A 19,530-nucleotide genomic window follows, 5' to 3' on the forward strand; every position below is an offset into this window, starting at 1 on the left:
CCTCCTCCTGCCATCGCTTGAAGGCGAGGAGCCTGAGGAATCTGAGGCGAAGGTGGCAGAGGTCAAGTAGCTGGACTCGGACGGTGACTTGAAAGAGGTTGGAGACTCATTTCTTGGTGCTTCTAGATGCTGCGACAACAAAATAAGAAATGTACGTTAATAGGAGGTTCGGAGTCTTTCGGCATTTTAGACATGTTTTGTTCATAAAGATGTTACAGTTCAGTATTTCTTTCTTTTCTTTTTTTTTCACCGCCACCATGACGCTGATTTGAACATTTTAAACTGGCATTTCTTCCTCTGCCTAGTGGGAATGTGTGTGCAATATTTCACTTGCTTTGCACTCTGTATTCATGATTTGAGGCATTTTGTTCAAAAGGGAGCACTCTTGCAAACTTTGGAAGCCAATCTTAGCCAATCAGGATGGAATTTGAAAAATCTGAAAGACCTGTTTCGTTTAATAACACCGATTGGCGTGATTTTTGGACAAAATCAGTAGAAGTACTGTTCAAAAATTTGTTTTGCACACATCAGCCTCCTGGTGGCGCCATAACAGGCCCATGCCGAAAATTGGGCAGAGGTTCTGCTCTGGCACCCAAGGAGTGTGAGTGCTCAGTTTTGTCCTGGCAGAGAAAATGGATTTGCAAAAATCTGCCTCTTGGTGGCGCTATAACAGCAGAGGTTCAAAGAATTCTTTGTATCTTCACCTATTACAGAGGGGACGGAAGTGCAGCAGGACCATTTTAGTAATACATTTATACTGAAAATTTAAATAATTAATAAATAAATATATATTTTTTGAATCCAGCAAAAATGTCATGGACCCCCTGCAGTACCTCCGGGCACCCTAGGGGTGGTGGACCCCCTGTTGAGGAACTCTGATTTAAGTCTTGAGAGTATAAAACGAAAACAAATTGGCTTGCTCTTGCTCTCAAGGTCCATTGGGTTACCAACTCTCCTTCATTTAGCTGGGGACCACCTGGAACCCCCTCAAGGACCACTGGTGGTCCCCGGACCGCTGGTTGAAAACCACTGTATTAATTCCCATTATACCGTATGTATTCCCCTTTCTATGAATTGAACTATTAATACTTACTCAATAGCAATGTAGTTGTAGCTACTACAGAGCATCACAGTGACTTAATCCATTCAAACCAAGTGGTTTTGATGTAGACACATTATGTAAACTAAACAATAAGTGCTTGGCTAGCCTGCTGCAACACCACATTTGATACAGTTAGTTAGATTTAATGGCTTAAATAGCTTCTCATACATTACCACAATGACACAGAGTGCACCAAAGCATGTTCAACAATAGACACAAAGGTCTCAAACCCCTCATTGTTTTTAAGAAAGATATCTGGGCATAAATAGGAAGCAAAGTAGCTAGCAACAGGAATAGCAACATGCCTGAGGCCTGTATGCTAGCTATGTGTTATCAACACAATTACTTTTCCCTTCAGGTTCACAAACTCAAATGAGAAAAGTTCTTGTTAGCTTACCAAGGGAGATGCATCAAAGACCAATGCTGTGCTGTTCTTGCAGTGAATAAAGGTGAAGAAGAAGAAGAAAAAAAAAAAGAAAAAAAAAACGTTTTCACTGAGGTAGTGTGCTAACCAAATAATTAGCAAAAACGATTTTGCTTCTTTCTCTCTAAAAGTATCTTTCTTCATAAACCTTCTAGTTCTGTTCAATCAAAGTCACTTCTCAATCAAACATCATCACTTCAGAATTAATTGTGTTCACTCAGAAAGCCATCTCATGTCCCCTCTCATGCAGCAGAAAATCAAGGAAGCATGTCTCTACACTTCCTGGTCCAGAAAGTAAAAAACAGGGCGGTCCTTAGCACCTGATTGGCTAACTCAGCCAACACACAGCAAGCAATGTTCTTAATGGCTCCCCCTGCTAGATTGACTGCTGCTCTCACCAATCACACTCCATGTCATTTTAGCACCAAAATTTAACCCCTGAAATGTCAGTTCAGTTATTGTGCTGAGATGACCTGGTTTTAGATTATTTGTTGGTTTATTTCATCACATACTTAGGTGACTATTAAATATGTTGATGGCCTATTTATTGCGACTGTTAGGTCGCAGTTACTTGCACTCCTATACTATCCAAACCTCCACCGGCTGTCAGTCCGTCCCTCTGTCAGTCAGTCTGTCAGTCACACGTCACACGTCACACTTTTCCCCTGCTCATATCTCCGCAACCGTTGCCCCGATCCATGCCACATTTTGCACACACACTCCTTGCCTGCCAAACCACAACCTCCACCCATCAATTCTCACATGGCCCTCTTTTAGCGCCACCATGAGGCAGATTCTTGCAAAACACATTTTTGGACACTGCTCCTACAGATTTTGCCCTAAAATCACGCAAATCGGTACACAGTATGTCTTCACTCATGTCATCAACATGGATCTGTCCCATATAGCGCCACCATCAGGCCGATTTTTTCAAACACATTTTTGGACACTGCTCCTACAGATTTTGCCCTAAAATCACGCAAATCGGTACACAGTATGTCTTCACTCATGTCATCAACATGGATCTGTCCCATATAGCGCCACCATCAGGCCGATATTTTCAAACACATTTTTGGACACTGCTCCTACACATTTTGGCCTAAAATCACGCAAATCGGTATGTCTACACTCATCTCATCAACATGGATCTGTCCCATATAGCACCACCTTCAGGCTGATTTTTTCAAACACATTTTTGGACACTGCTCCTACAGATTTTGCCCTAAAATCACACGAATCGGTACAAAGTATGTCTACACTTATCTCATCAACATGGATCTGTCCCATCTAGCGCCACCATCAGGACGATTTTGGAAAAACACATTTTTGGCCTATTTGACCAACGGTCGCTTATCTCCCGATTAGGGAGTCTTACTGGTTTGTTACAGAGTAGGAAAATCAGGTCGCAGTTACTATCAAAACCTCCACCGGCTGTCTGTCTGTCTGCCTGTCAGTCTCGTCACACTTTTCTCCAACTCATATCTCCGCCACCGTTGCCCCTATCCATGCCAAACTTTGCACACACACTCCTTGCCTGCCAAACCACAGCTCGCATTTCTCACATGGCCCTCTTCTAGCGCCACCATGAGGCCCATTCTTGTAAAACACATTTTTGGACACTGCTCCTACAGATTTTGCCCTAAAATCACGCAAAGCGGTACACAGTATCTCTACACTCATGCCATCACACTCATCTGTCCAATCTAGCGCCACCATTAGGCCGATCTTTGCAAAACACATTTTTGGACACTGCTCCTACAGATTTTGCCCTAAAATCACACAAAGCGGTACATGTGATCTGACGGTCGCTTATATCCCCATTAGGGAGTCTTATGGGTTATTCTCTCTGTTTATCCATATGTCATTTAATCCTGGCTTACACCGTGGTTCAAGTAAAGTAACTAAGTAAGTACATTTACCTAAATACTGTAGGCTAAGTACAATGTTGAGATGTGTGTACTTTACAAGAGTATTTCCAACTTCCAACACTTTTATTTTTACTCCACTACATCTCGGATTCAAATATTGTACTTTTACTCCATTACATCTATTTGAACACTTAAGTTACTAGTTACTTTGTAGATTTAGATAAGTATTACAAAACTTACATTATGCACTTCAGCTAGGCTGCATATCAGTTTTGGCCATTTGAAAATAGCTTATCTACATGCTTGCGATGCGACCCATTGTGAGCTTGTAGATCAGCTATTTTCAAAAGATGTCGAAAGATGAAAACTTGAAATGGGACATTCTGCATAATGAGTACTTTTACTTTTTGTACAATATAGAAATACTGGTACTCAGAAATTCACAACCTACTTAGACTAAGCAGGATTTCAGAAAATGTTCTTATTTAAAGTGCTGAAGGCAAATGGAATAAATGATTAGGGCGTATTAAAGGAGTGGTTCCTATTGATTACTCTTGCTATGGACAATTTGATAACAATAAATGTACCCCCATTGATTTGGGTCCCCATCCGGAAACTTGACTTTTTTTTTCGTCATAGCAATGTGCATGTTGATGGCATGACCGTAGAGATACTGTGTACCGCTTTGTGTGACTTTAAGTTGGGCAAAATCTGTAGGAGCAGTGTCCAAAAATGTGTTTTGCAAAGATCGGCCTAATGGTGGCGCTAGATTGGACAGATGAGTGTGATGGCATGAGTGTAGAGATACTGTGTACCGCTTTGCGTGATTTTAGGGCAGAATCTGTAGGAGCAGTGTCCAAAAATGTGTTTTACAAGAATGGGCCTCATGGTGGCGCTAGAAGAGGGCCATGTGAGAAATGCGAGCTGTGGTTTGGCAGGCAAGGAGTGTGTGTGCAAAGTTTGGCATGGATAGGGGCAACGGTGGCGGAGATATGAGTTGGAGAAAAGTGTGACGAGACTGACAGGCAGACAGACAGACAGCCGGTGGAGGTTTTGATAGTAACTGCGACCTGATTTTCCTACTCTGTAACAAACCAGTAAGACTCCCTAATCGGGAGATAAGCGACCGTTGGTCAAATAGGCCAAAAATGTGTTTTTCCAAAATCGTCCTGATGGTGGCGCTAGATGGGACAGATCCATGTTAATGAGATAAGTGTAGACATACTTTGTACCGATTTGCGTGATTTTAGGCCAAAATGTGTAGGAGCAGTGTCCAAAAATGTGTTTGAAAAAATCGGCCTGATGGTGGCGCTATATGGAACAGATCCATGTTGATGACATGAGTGAAGACATACTGTGTACCGATTTGCGTGATTTTAGGGCAAAATCTGTAGGAGCAGTGTCCAAAAATGTGTTTGAAAAAATCGGCCTGATGGTGGCGCTATATGGGACAGATCCATGTTGATGACATGAGTGAATACATACTGTGTACCGATTTGCGTGATTTTAGGGCAAAATCTGTAGGAGCAGTGTCCAAAAATGTGTTTGAAAAAATCGGCCTGAAGGTGGCACTAAATGGGACAGATCCATGTTGATGACATGAGTGTAGACTTACTGTGTACCGATTTGCGTGTTTTAGGCCAAAATCTGTAGGAGCAGTGTCCAAAAATGTGTTTAAAAAAATCGGCTGGTGGCGCTATATGGGACAGATCCATGTTGATGACATGAGTGTAGACATACTGTGTAGCGATTTGCGTGATTTTAGGGCAAAATATGTAGGAGTAGTGTCCAAAAATATGTTTTAAAAAATCAGCCTGAAAGTGGCGCTATATGGGACAGATCCAGGTTGATGACATGAGTGTAGATATACTGTGTACCGATTTGCGTGATTTTAGGGCAAAAATTGTCGGAGCAGTGTCCAAAAATGTGTTTTGCAAGAATCTGCCTCATGGTGGCGCTAGAAGAGGGCCATGTGAGAATTGATGGGTGGAGGTTGTGGTTTGGCAGGCAAGGAGTGTGTGTGCAAAATGTGGCATGGATCGGGGCAACGGTTGCGGAGATATGAGCAGGGGAAAAGTGTGACGTGTGACGTGTGACTGACAGACTGACTGACAGAGGGACGGACTGACAGCCGGTGGAGGTTTGGATAGTATAGGAGTGCAAGTAACTGCGACCTAACGGTCGCAATAAATAGGCCATCAACATATTTAATAGTCACCTAAGTATGTGATGAAATAAACCAACAAATAATCTAAAACCAGGTCATCTCAGCACAATAACTGAACTGGCATTTCAGGGGTTAAATTTTGGTGCTAAAATGACATGGAGTGTGATTGGTGAGAGCAGCAGTCAATCTAGCAGGGGGAGCCATTAAGAACATTGCTTGCTGTGTGTTGGCTGAGTTAGCCAATCAGGTGCTAAGGACCGCCCTGTTTTTTACTTTCTGGACCAGGAAGTGTAGAGACATGCTTCCTTGTTTTTCTGCTGCATGAGAGGGGACATGAGATGGCTTTCTGAGTGAACACAATTAATTCTGAAGTGATGATGTTTGATTGAGAAGTGACCTTGGTTGAACAGAACTAGAAGGTTTATGAAGAAAGATACTTTTAGAGAGAAAGAGGCAAAATCGTTTTTGCTAATTATTTGGTTAGCACACTACCTCAGTGAAAACGTTTTTTTTTTCTTTTTTTTTTTTCTTCTTCTTCACCTTCATTCACTGCAAGAACAGCACAGCATTGGTCTTTGATGCATCTCCCTTGGTAAGCTAACAAGAACTTTTCTCATTTGAGTTTGTGAACCTGAAGGGAAAAGTAATTGTGTTGATAACACATAGCTAGCATACAGGCCTCAGGCATGTTGCTATTCCTGTTGCTAGCTACTTTGCTTCCTATTTATGCCCAGATATCTTTCTTAAAAACAATGAGGGGTTTGAGACCTTTGTGTCTATTGTTGAAACATGCTTTGGTGCACTCTGTGTCATTGTGGTAATGTATGAGAAGCTATTTAAGCCATTAAATCTAGCTAACTGTATCAAATGTGGTGTTGCAGCAGGCTAGCCAAGCACTTATTGTTTAGTTTACATAATGTGTCTACATCAAAACCACTTGGTTTGAATGGATAAGTCACTGTGATGCTCTGTAGTAGCTACAACTACATTGCTATTGAGTAAGTATTAATAGTTCAATTCATAGAAAGGGGAATACATACGGTATAATGGGAATTAATACAGTGGTTTTCAACCAGCGGTCCGGTGACCACCAGTGGTCCTTGAGGGGGTTCCAGGTGGTCCCCAGCTAAATGAAGGAGAGTTGGTAACCCAATGGACCTTGAGAGCAAGAGCAAGCCAATTTGTTTTCGTTTTATACTCTCAAGACTTAAATCAGAGTTCCTCAAAAGGGGGTCCACCACCCCTAGGGTGCCCGGAGGTACTGCAGGGGATCCATGACATTTTTGCTGGATTCAAAAAAATATATATTTATTTATTAATTATTTAAATTTTCAGTATAAATGTATTACTAAAATGGTCCTGCTGCACTTCCGTCCCCTCTGTAATAGGTGAAGATACAAAGAATTCTTTGAACCTCTGCTGTTATAGCGCCACCAAGAGGCAGATTTTTGCAAATCCATTTTCTCTGCCAGGACGAAACTGAGCACTCACACTCCTTGGGTGCCAGAGCAGAACCTCTGCCCAATTTTCGGCATGGGCCTGTTATGGCGCCACCAGGAGGCTGATATGTGCAAAACAAATTTTTGAACAGTACTTCTACTGATTTTGTCCAAAAATCACGCCAATCGGTGTTATTAAACGAAACAGGTCTTTCAGATTTTTCAAATTCCATCCTGATTGGCTAAGATTGGCTTCCAAAGTTTGCAAGAGTGCTCCCTTTTGAACAAAATGCCTCAAATCATGAATACAGAGTGCAAAGCAAGTGAAATATTGCACACACATTCCCACTAGGCAGAGGAAGAAATGCCAGTTTAAAATGTTCAAATCAGAGTCATGGTGGCGGTGAAAAAAAAAGAAAAGAAAGAAATACTGAACTGTAACATCTTTATGAACAAAACATGTCTAAAATGCCGAAAGACTCCGAACCTCCTATTAACGTACATTTCTTATTTTGTTGTCGCAGCATCTAGAAGCACCAAGAAATGAGTCTCCAACCTCTTTCAAGTCACCGTCCGAGTCCAGCTACTTGACCTCTGCCACCTTCGCCTCAGATTCCTCAGGCTCCTCGCCTTCAAGCGATGGCAGGAGGAGGAAGAAGTGTACATTGATAGTTGTACACAAACTGGACTGATATTATATTAGTTGCAAAGGAAGTCACTAGACCAGGACACTAGGACAGGATAGTTGTTACCAGTTTGGAGCAGCTGCCGCCTGTAAGTGGTTTTTCAGGGCCGTTTTAAAGCACATTAGGGATTTGCACTCCTTTAAGGCCTTCAGTAGGGCGTTACACATTTTAGTGGTATAGCAGGAGAACGAATTTGACCCTTAGGACCATAATTGCTTCGTTAGGGTCCCGTCCGTGGAATGGGATGTCACTAGTAGGCCGGTGTCTGAACTGTTCACAGCCAATGATAGCATAACATAATGAGCATTAGTTAGGACCAAGTATTATGAACAAAAAAGGATGTAAATTGGTGAAGTGGTCCTTTAATATTGTAGTGTTTATTCTAAAGTAGATAACTTGCACAAAAGTAAGGCAATTAATACAGTGTTGGGTCTATAGGGAAAACAAATAATGAAAGTGCTTCCTTGGTTAAAACATTGTTTTTATATGCCATCATTCTTTCACATTTGATTGTTGTTTCCCCACATAACCCTTCCCTGGTAAGATAATTGGTAAATCAACTTGTGTAACAATGTATTCTGGCAATGTTCCCCCCCTTTAGGTAGATGTGAAATGTCGAATCGTTAATAAGTGCATTGTTAACAATTTGTTGATATTAATAAGACACTGTTTAGTTGTTGTTAAAGGGTTTATGAATGTTTATAGATGACTGTTCCCACTTTAAACCAACTGCCTGCTTATTAATGCATATTAACATGTTAATAATGTGTTGTTAACCATTAGTTGATGTTTATAAGACACTGTTTAGCTGCTGTTGTGGATTTGTTGATGTTTATAGATGACTGTTCCCACTTTAAACCAACTGCCTGCTTATTAATGCTTATTAATGCATATTAACATGTTAATAATGTATTGTTAACAATCAGTTGATGTTTATAAGACACTTTTTAGCTGCTGTTGTGGATCTCTAAATGTTTATAGATGACTGTTCCCACTTTAAACCAACTGCCTGCTTATTAATGCTTATTAACATGTTAATAATGTATTGTTAACAATCAGTTGATGTTTATAAGATTCTGTTTAGCTGCTGTTGTGGATTTGTTGATGTTTATAGATGACTGTTCCCACTTTAAACCAACTGCCTGCTTATAATGCTTATTAACATGTTAATAATGTATTGTTAACAATCAGTTGATGTTTATAAGACACTGTTTAGCTGCTGTTGTGGATTTCTAAATGTTTATAGATGACTGTTCCCACTTTAAACCAACTGCCTGCTTATTGATACATATTAATGTGTTGATAAATGCATTGTTAAGAATGTGTTGATGTTTATAAACACTGTTCAGTTGTTAATAAATACACTATTTAAGAATGGTTAATGTTTTGATGACTCTTCCCATTTGGACCAAGTAGATTCAAAATGCATTTTAATTATTATTAACAATTTGTTGATGTTTATAAGACACTTTCCATACCATATTAGTAGTTTATTAATATAATATTACAATTTAATGATCTTTGTTAAAGTTGTACCATGTAACTTTTTTTATAAAACAAATCTTAAAATTGTCCTAACTGTTAAATCGCTAAAGTTTTAGAACACCCACTCCGTGAATTTCAGCCTGTAAAGCCTTCTCTATATATGTAAACTGCGATCCTTGCCGGGGACCGGATCTCGCGCCAAAATTGCGTCATCACACTACCGGCCAATCACAGTGAGGGTTATACAACTGCCGGCCAATCACAACGCATCTTGAAGTGGGGTCGCTATGGCAGCCATATTTGTTGTCGCCCGTTTGTACCATCCCTTCTCTAGGTAATTTCGCCTACCAGGCAGGGTGAAGGAGTCCGTATCTCTGGAATTACTGAACGCACAGGAACAAGGGACCCCTCAAAAGATAGATCTCAGCGAGGTGGAGGCAGACGCGGGGGTCTGAAGGTACGAAAAACGGCCGAAAGACGCGGACGCGACCGCGGTTTGCTATAGGGCTAATGACCACTAGTTGGGCATCTTACACAGTATAGCTTTAAATTCCTTCCTAACATCCACATAAACAAATAATAACTTTGAATAAATGTTTTATAAATAACCTATTAACAGTTAATACATTAACACAGTTTAAACATCTTCACTTTTAATACATTTTTTGTAAAGTTCCTTAGTAACGTTTATAAGCCGATAAGGTTAATAACTGTCTTATAATAGCCTATTAACAGTTAATAAATGTCTTATAAACATCTTCTTCACTGTTTATAAATAGTTTATTAAACTCCTTACAAGCATTTATAAATATGTTAATAAATGTTTGTTAATATCTTATAAACTGTTAATAGATGTTTATTAACAGTACCTTAGTTTAAAGTGCTACCGAAAGCTATCTGATGCTTTTCATTGATGAATTACTAGATGATGTGTGTAAATGGTAAACCTATAGTTTTCTATTTATTTTTTATTTATTTCATTTTTTTAATCTGGTCTGGGTCTTGACTTGGTCTCAATCCCTGTTGGTCTCGGTCTCGACTCGGACTCACCCCCCCCCCCCCCCCCCCCCCCCCCCTCGGACTTGATCTTGACTTGGACTGGCTTTAGGTGGACTCGACTACAACACTACCAATTAGACTGGAGAAACTGAAAATAATAGCCCCGGCGTTTGTAGGACCTTTTTTCTTTTCTTTTTAGGGACTGCTGTGTGGCTGCCACTGAGCTGATACTTCTGTGTGAAGCGAATAATATGGTCTAGAATAGAAACCAGTGTCTACGGTAAGAATGGAACTAACAGGCAGAAAATGAACAGGAGAGTTGAGGTGACAAAACACCAGGGGTCTGTTTTGAAAAGCAGGGAAAAGCCATATAGAGAGTACAAGACATCTTGTGCTGAGAGGTCCAGCCGTTCGCGAGATTAGCCACGGACGGACGCACGCACACACACGCACGCACGCACGCACGCACGCACGCACGCACGCACGCACGCACGCACGCACGCACACACACAAATGATTACACCATGTATAGTTCCTGCAGCTATTACTATTCTACTGGCATCCAATACAGACCATTTAATTTAATTATAACTGCCCTGCAATATCATCACACCTGTCTTGACCAAATAGCACTTACTTCCGGGGGGAGAGGGGGGGAGAGAGAGAGAGAGAGAGAGAGAGAGAGAGAGAGAGAGAGAGAGAGAGAGAGAGAGAGAGAGAGAGGCAGCTAGGCAGGCTACAGCATTGGTTCTTAACACCTTCTAAGCCTGGTCGTACTCCCTCGGACTTCCTACTGGGTCCCATCAGCCACACGTCTATTCCCGGACTTTTGATATAAATGATAATAATAAAAAAAAAAAACATCGGAAATTCTTCTCTGTGTCTTTTTGGAGCTATCTGAAACGGTTAATATGCTCCCACAGTCATTTTCTGGTGCTGGGTGTGATACTCGTAATATCCAGCAGGCCACGCCGTTGACTCACATTCTGGATGGATGGCTGGCCAGGAGTGGCCATGAACTCTCCCCAGTGTTGAAAGTCGACAAGAAGGACACACAAGATGGCTACTCTTTGTCTCTGTTCGTGGATCGCGGTTTCAATCACGTTCGGGCGCCGCTTCTCTATCGCTCCTTTCCCTGCTTCGCCGCACGTAAACGAATGGAATTGATCTCCCCTCCGCCTCGCCAAAGTAAGATCGCCGACCTCTGCAGGATGAATATGTACGCTGTATCGAGCACTCCATTACGTGTTGTTATCATGTGGGCTTTGTTTTTTTAAAACATGTTTGTAAATAAATGGCTTATTTCTTCGGCGCTACCTCTGTTCAGAGGGTTCTGCCGCGGCTTGCAACGTGTTAATGGGGACCCAGGGGTCCTTGAGGGAGTTCCAGGGGGTCCCCAGCTAAATGATAATTTGGAACCAAATGGACTCTTATGGGTATGTAATTTAGAGAGAGAGTCCAAATGGAACCAATCTGTACACTCTCAGAGTTAAATTAACATTGATTTCACAATATGAATTGGGTTCCCAGAGATAGAAATGTCATTAAATGGGGGTCTGTAGCCCTAATGCATGTCAAACTGGGGGTCCTTGAAATTAAAATGGTTGAGAATCAGTGCTAGTGCCTTAAAAATCTTCTCTTATATGGGGGTCCCTGGCATGTATTTTCAAATAAGGGTCAATATGGGGGTCCTGGACATGAAAAGGTTTGAGAACCACTGGGCTACTGTATGTACAGTAATGCCTGTGGTGGGAGTGGTTCCGATGAGAGGAAAGCCGGCGTTATATAACGGCAGATTAATCATCTGCACGGTGAGATTATAATCTGAGATTATAGCAACGAGCCGGACAGAGAGAGGGTTGGGGAAGAAAGACAGAGATGGAGAGGCTGTGAAGAGTTCACGGATTAAAGGGGGAAATAAATGACCATGTAATTTTTCTTGCATATATATTTTTGTTAAACCATTAAAGGGGAATACCACACATTTTGAACATTGAACTGTGTCATTAATATACCTTAGAGTTGTTCCTTCAACAACTCCATGAAGGCCATGAAGGCCATGGCCGTTGTTGCCCCTCAGTTTGGCCTTGTGCCCCTCAAAACAATGGAATGACCTGAGGCCACAGTGGCCTTAATGCCCCAGCTGACTGTACCACTTTCTGCTCTGTCTCTTTCTGGTCAATATGTAGACAGTAGACACCGGTGTCTCTTTCTTGTCATGTAGACACCAGTGTCTTTTGTTGAGATTCTGAAATCTTAACTCCCCCGAATCCCCATCTTTAAACCGATCCAGTGACTTTGACGGGTGCAGGGCTGAGCATGGATCAGATTGTAAATCCCATCATTTATCTATTTCACTGCAGATTAGGTTATCATCCCTAACCCTTAAATTCAATACATTCTTTCAATGGACTCAAATCTTGTTTTATTTGATGACCTTCCTGCTCTGGCATTTGGCCTTTGTGCCCCCAAAACCTGGACAACACCAAAGGCCAAGTGGCCTTGACCCTAAAATGACAAAACTCCTGGCCTGGTTGTAAGTATAGGAATCAACACACCACTGTGCTAAACATGTCAACAACACGTGTAGTAGTGCTTACAACGCGACGTGAAGCGACACGTTGTGAGCTTGTAGATCTGCTATTATCACTAGTTTGAGGTCCTGGGCAAACGTCTGTCTCTATAGTTCAATCGTTAGGGGATGGAGCTCGAAACACGAGCCTGTTGCAGTACATACTCGATAACAAATGTATTGAGTAACCGGTGTCAATATGCTTTGGGCTTATCAAGCCTGTTGTCGAGCAGTGTCCCATGACATCATGTTTAAACAATCAAGACAAGAGGCGATCAAGAAAGTATTACAGTACTATTCCTAATATAAAGCCATTTAACACTTATTGCACATATAAGTGTTTTTAATGGTTGTTTTAATGATAAACTCACAGTCACAACAACTGGCCAATAATAAAAGATACCAGTTCTGTTCAGAATGTGTCGCCTCACATCTCAATAGTGGGCTCAATAAAAGCCCGGCTCAATAAGCAGGATCGATAAGGTGCTCATTATCAATAAAAATGAACGAGCTCCATCCCTATTCACCATACATGTATATTATGCTGTTTGGACTGATGCTACTGTAGGTTCTTGGTTTTATGGTTTATCCAATGATCCTCTAGTTTACTGAGGGCACCACGCTCTCTCTCTCTCTCTCTCTCTCTGCATCTGATGTATGACTTTACCTCGCTTATCCTAAGCTCTGGATGAAGAGGGTCTGTGAAATGCCTAAATTGTTGAATTGTAAATGCATCTATTCATGCACAAATCCACAGAGGCTCTGCATGTGGAAAGCACTTTTCCCCAGTGGAAACGCACACACACACACACACACACACACACACACACACACTCACACTCACACTCGCACTCGCACTCGCACTCGCACACGCACACGCACACACACACACACACTTGCAAACAATAAATATTACAAGCAAGGTTCATTACACACACACACACACACACACACACACACACACACACACACACGCACATACACACACACACACACACACACACTTGCAAACAATAAATATTACAAGCAAGGTTCATTACACACACACACACACACACACACACGCGTATCCACGCACACACACCACACACACACACACACACACACACACACACACACACACACACACACACACACACACACACACACACACACACACACACACACACACACACACACACACACACACACACACACACACGCAGTACACAGGCTCTAGCCTGCGGTGAAAAATAACAACTAACTGCAAACAAACACCACAGGAAAGGAGGAAGCGGTGCACACCGGAGGAGGAAGAGCGAGGAGAAACCGTGACATAACATATACTGTACAGATAGTTTCACTGTGACCTAAAACCCTGTTCTGTTGAAGCGTCAACAACACAACCTCTGGTGTATGCTGGTGTGAACGCAGGAGTTTTGTCCCCTCAGCCATCGCTAAACAAAACGCCTTGCCCCTGTCGCTGGGATGGTTTCCTGTGCATGGTGGGGACCTGATGATCTGTCCTTGTGATATTTTAACTCTTCACCAAAAATAGCAGTGTAATATGATGTACGATTCTAAAAAAATAAGTAAAACAAAGAAAACCTCTGCTGTACAGTAAAGTTCTAAAGGTTACTGTAATTCAATTATTTTACACTATAAAGGGCTGTCCTCACCAAGAACAATAACATAATAGAGAACCAAAGACTGACGTAGTTTATGCATCCTACTTGCGTCATGTTTTTTGGCCCCATTCTGATCCCCGTAGACTTGTTAAATATCACTTCAAATAGGAACTGTGTTCCAAAAATGAACAAATGAGCACAGCAGTTTGACTCATATGGATATGAAGCATCGACTGACGATGAGAAAACGCTAATGTTACTGTCGCCGAATTAGTTATATTTTTTTGCCAACAACAGACTGTATCAAATATCGTATCGTAAAAACTATACAGAGCCACCTCCCCTACAATATCACCAGGAAAATGTGTTTGTTTTTGGACCACAATTCTTATATGAGACGATTCTACGATGACTCAATGTCATCCTCTGTCGAAAAATTATTTCCACGACCAGGCGATGAAAGAGTGACGTCAGCAATTCAGTACTCTATAAGTAACTATAACGGATTGGATCGTTTGAAAAGTTGTTTTAACTCCAGCAGATGGCGCTACGTCCACACGCTGTAGTTATTACAAAATACATTGTACATATGTACATACACGTTTTCAGTGCCTCAGGTTATTCTTCGTACTTGTTAATGGGGCAGACACTGAACACGTGAAAAGGGCATTTAGAAAAGTTGTCAAGAACTATGTTTTGTTCAACCGAAGAAGTTACACAGCATGACTTTTGAACCCTCTGAATCTTACCCTTGCAGGGAAACGGGACGAATGAAAAGGGGAGGGATTTGAGAAGGAGAAGGAGTCAAGGACCTTCTATCACCTTACCTTGACATCGACCTTCTTGTTGAGGAGGCTCTTGGCTGCTGCAGAGAGACAGAAGGACACGCTGTCAGAGGGGAGGGCGCACATGACACCGCCGCGACACACACCTTTAGTTCTACTCTCTCTACCGACACAGCTAACACACCTTTAGTTCTGCTGCTCTCTACTGAGTACAGACACAGCTAACACACCTTAAGTTCTGCCCTCGGCCGGCGCAGCTAGCAGACCTTTCGGTCTAACTTCTCCCACAGACTTCTCAATATCCTAATGTCACACTCAGCCTACAGCAAAACACTGGGCTTATACCGTCCTCCTGTTAATAACTGCCCTTCAGAAATGGAGAACATAATTACGGTGACAGAACTCACCCCTCCTTTACTTTACTCCCTCCCTCTCCCCGGTAGGTGTCACACAATCGAAAGTAGCCGATCTACAAGCTCACAACGTATTGCGCTGTGACGCGTTGCAAGCTTGTAGATCGTCTCTTTTCTTATTTATATGGCTTTGGATCAAACAGAGGACATTGGGGAGGTGAACACATGCGATGTCTCGCTACACATTAGATATAGACTTTATGTTTTCACAAATTGATTTGTCACATAATCCACACCTGCGCGCACACGCACGCACATACGCACGCACACTTGCGCACGCTCGCACACAAACACACACACACAGCTGAGGGGATTACAGTTGAAAGAGCATGATTGTGCCGGAAGTGATGGGAGATGCAGGTTTGTCATAGATTGGTTAATCTGTATTAGGTGGGAATGAATGGTTTAGTCACTACAGTTGGAGTCATTGACGGCCAGGGAAACTATAGACACCAAATAGCACAGCACATCACACTAGTGTGCAAGGGAAGGTACTATGTAGAGTATACGCAAACACTGTATATTAAGTTTGGGTCTATAACACAAAAAAATCACATTAATAATGCATTATAGTGCACTTATATGGCATTAAACACTTTTTCACATTATAAAAGTAATGATGCTTACCTTGGCACACATTTCAGAAGCAGAAAAGTGAAATAAAAACAAAAAAAGCGATTAAAACAGTATAGTTGATATAGACGACAGTGAGCAGATATAGTGAGCACGAGAGAGGAGGACCAGCCCTGGGAGCAGTGGTGTAAAGTAACTAAGTACACTTACTCAAATACTGTACTTTTACTGTACTGGAGTATTTCCAATTTTCAGCACTTTTACTTCTACTCCACTACATCTCAGAGTCAAATATTGTACTTTTACTGCACTGCATTTATTTGACAACTTTGGTTACTAGTTACTTTTTTAGATTTTGATTATTATTACAAAACATATATTAACCACTTCAACCCTCTATACATTTGGGCCATTTGAAAAATAGACGATATACAAGCTCACAATGTTAGATCTGCTATTTTCAAAATATTTTTTATGTGAAAACTTGCGAACGCCAATCTCCCTAGGAGATAGTACATGAACAGGGGGAGGTATGCATTGCTATGCAATAAAAATAGGAGATGATACTGTTTTTATCTGGGTATGCTTATTTTCAGGATTTATTTATTCAGATTATTTAGAGTACTTGCTGTATAGTGTATTTTTCTGCACTCTTTGTTTTATTGTTTCATGAATTCTTTACTTTCTTATATTGGGGGAAACATAATTTCGTAAATCTTTTCTAGAAAAGTGAATGACAAATAAAGCAATCTTAAATCTTTTGAATCTTGAATCATTCTGCATAATGAGTAGTACTTACTTACTTTAAGTACATTTTTATACCAATACTTTTGTATGTTTACTCTTAATTCTGGACTTTTACTTGTAACAGAGCTCTTCTACAGTACATCGTCGCATTGATTGAAAAACATCGAGTACTTTTCCCACCACTGCCTGAGAGCCCAGGACAGAAGCAGCAGTGCTAGCAGGCCATCCACATTACCAGACGGAAGTAACAGTGCAGCAGATAAGACTCCCAGCCTGATTTATACTCGGCTGCGCACCCAAAATAGCCGATCTACAAGCTGACATGTCCCGCGACACGCTGTCAGCTTGTAGATCGGCTATTTTCGGTGGGATGCGCAACAACCCTCCCGGCGTGGGCGACCAAACTAAATATAAATAACTCTTACCTTGTTCCACGATGCCAGCGGTCGAACTGGGACAGACAGAAGCCGGGGCTGTCGTCTGTCGACCCACTGGTTGAACAGAGCAAGAGAGAGAGAGAGACACAGAGAGAGAGAGACACAGAGAGAGAGAGAATGTTAACCAATTTAGGCCTGAAAAATAAAAAAAATAAAAAGTCTTCCTAACAATATTAACAGTTTTATGAAGGACCCACTAGACTTATATGTATTTGACCGCGGACCGCCATCTGAAATATTTTGCTCCAGGGACCAAGAGCATGAAAGATTTGGGTTACAAATGTCTGCTTTTAAAAATATATACATTCAAAGATTTGCACTCACTTTCAAGATTTTTCAAAAAAATAGCAGATCTACAAGCTCGCAGCGCGGCACTCGGTGCCGCGCTGTGAGCTTGTATATCTGCTGCTTTCAATAGTTAAAGCATGAAATAATGGTTAAAGTGGTGACACAGATATGTGTTCCCGTTCCAAATTGGTTAAGTTACATTGTTTTGTATTACACCCTGAAGGCCGTGACACACTGAGTGCATTCACTGACGCAAGCATGCCCTGACTCGCGTCAAGAGAAAAATTAAATAGAAACAAGATTATATTTATTGCGTTGTTTTGATATAGAGGGCCAACTCGTATTCTGTTGGTCTGAGGGCCACGATGCGGCCGAAACTCCAAAATAGAACCAAGCTCTGGGAGGACGTGTCGGTATGATGCCTCCAGTGTTTTATATTTACAAAAAAAGGTAGGCCTTGCTGAGCCTGAGGTCCATAGGGGTAAAAGCCCCATCTACAGTTTATAGGGATGGCATAGCTCAGGGGTAGAGAAACCGTCATTAGAGCACAAAGGGCTCCCAGTTCAAATCCGGGCTCGCCCTGAGTTAATGTCGAGGAATCCTTGAGCAAGACTCTGAACCCCTAGTTGCTCCCGGTGAGCAGGTTGGTGCCATGCATGGTTTCCTCTGCCATCAGTGTATGAATGTGTGAATGTAATGCACAATCTATATAAAATGCCTTGGATAAAAGTGCTATATAAATGCACCATTTACCATTTAGTTTCAGTAGTGTGAGACCACTGTCCACTTAAAACGCTACACTTTACGTGAATTGTTTTTGATAACCATACAGTAGACTGTAAAATTAATGGACAGCGTTATGCCATTGGTTTCTACCAATGAATATTTGAATTCATGAAAATATTGTTCAGTGATAGCAAATCCTCCATCTTTCTTGAAAGATGGAGAAAACGGGAATGAATCAAATGAATGCTATTGGCTGGAGGGCGGGCCTTCACTCTGTAGCAAAAGTAGAAAGCCTAGAAACATTCATTTTACATTTTAAATGAATTACAATAAAGCCTACTTCATCATTGATTTTAAAATCAAGTGTACATTTGCAAAAAACGAGATAAATGTGTCTTGACACCAGTAGAAGGTGATACCTGCTGGTGGGCCATTATTAGGAACAGCAGCTTCATCGAGAATCAAGGAAAGTAAGTAAGGAAGGGAATCACGTGACAACGGGATATGCGCCATGACCGGCCATGACGCTCACCGTGGGTGCCAAAACTCGCACCGGAAGTGCGATAAAATACATGACAGTGAATGGAGCTGAGCTAAAGCAGCTCATGAACAAACACTATTTATGAACGACTGAGTCAGTGAGACCTAATCAGTTCAGGAATATAAAAGAAGACATATCACAGGTATTGTTACAATCACTTGCTTTTCGATGTGCAGAGTACATCATTAAACTAGAAATACTGTTCCTTCGAAACAGTGTGGGCTCGATTCCAACCCAAAACAATAATAGTAAAAGTGTCAAGTTCCCAGGCAATGCTCTCTTTCATTTTACTGACGTAAAATGGTAATGCAAATACAATGTAGACAAGCAGTGTTATTACATGAACTTAAAGGACCAGGTCACCTTTGGGACAACCAGATCTTATTTTATTGTTGTGTGGGGACACGATCAACACAATGTTGAGTTATTTTTTGTGTTCAATCTGTGTTTTTAGATATTTTAGTATTTCAGTATGCTACAACTGGTCATATGATGCATTTTGCATCATATGATGCATGAGATGATGCAATATCATGCTACAAAGCATCATATGACCAGTTGTAGCATGCTGAAATAATAAAATATCTAAAAACACAGATTGAACACAAGAAATTACAGGATTGTGTTGATCGTGTCCCACACAACAATAAAATAAGATCTGGTTGTCCCAG

At 41.4% G+C, this 19,530-nt stretch overlaps 1 protein-coding gene across 3 annotated transcripts in view; it reads right to left on the reverse strand.

The window, feature by feature from the left end:
* LOC308299334 (calcium/calmodulin-dependent protein kinase type II subunit beta-like) overlaps nt 1–19,530 on the reverse strand; it is a gene marked incomplete at both ends in the record, with an annotated part of 92,783 nt that overhangs the window by 16,751 nt on the left and 56,502 nt on the right. For 2 of the 3 annotated variants that reach the window (XM_080743096.1, XM_080743094.1), the window contains 2 exons: nt 15,177–15,214; nt 17,293–17,358. In XM_080743096.1, coding sequence (XP_080599222.1) covers nt 15,177–15,214; nt 17,293–17,358 — 104 coding nt within the window. The remainder of the gene's footprint in view (nt 1–15,176; nt 15,215–17,292; nt 17,359–19,530) is intronic. The other variant, XM_080743095.1, reaches the window with a different exon arrangement.

This window comes from Nannobrachium achirus, assembly GCF_963921795.1.
Source record: "Nannobrachium achirus genome assembly, chromosome: 15".
Taxonomy (NCBI): Eukaryota; Metazoa; Chordata; class Actinopteri; order Myctophiformes; family Myctophidae; genus Nannobrachium; species Nannobrachium achirus.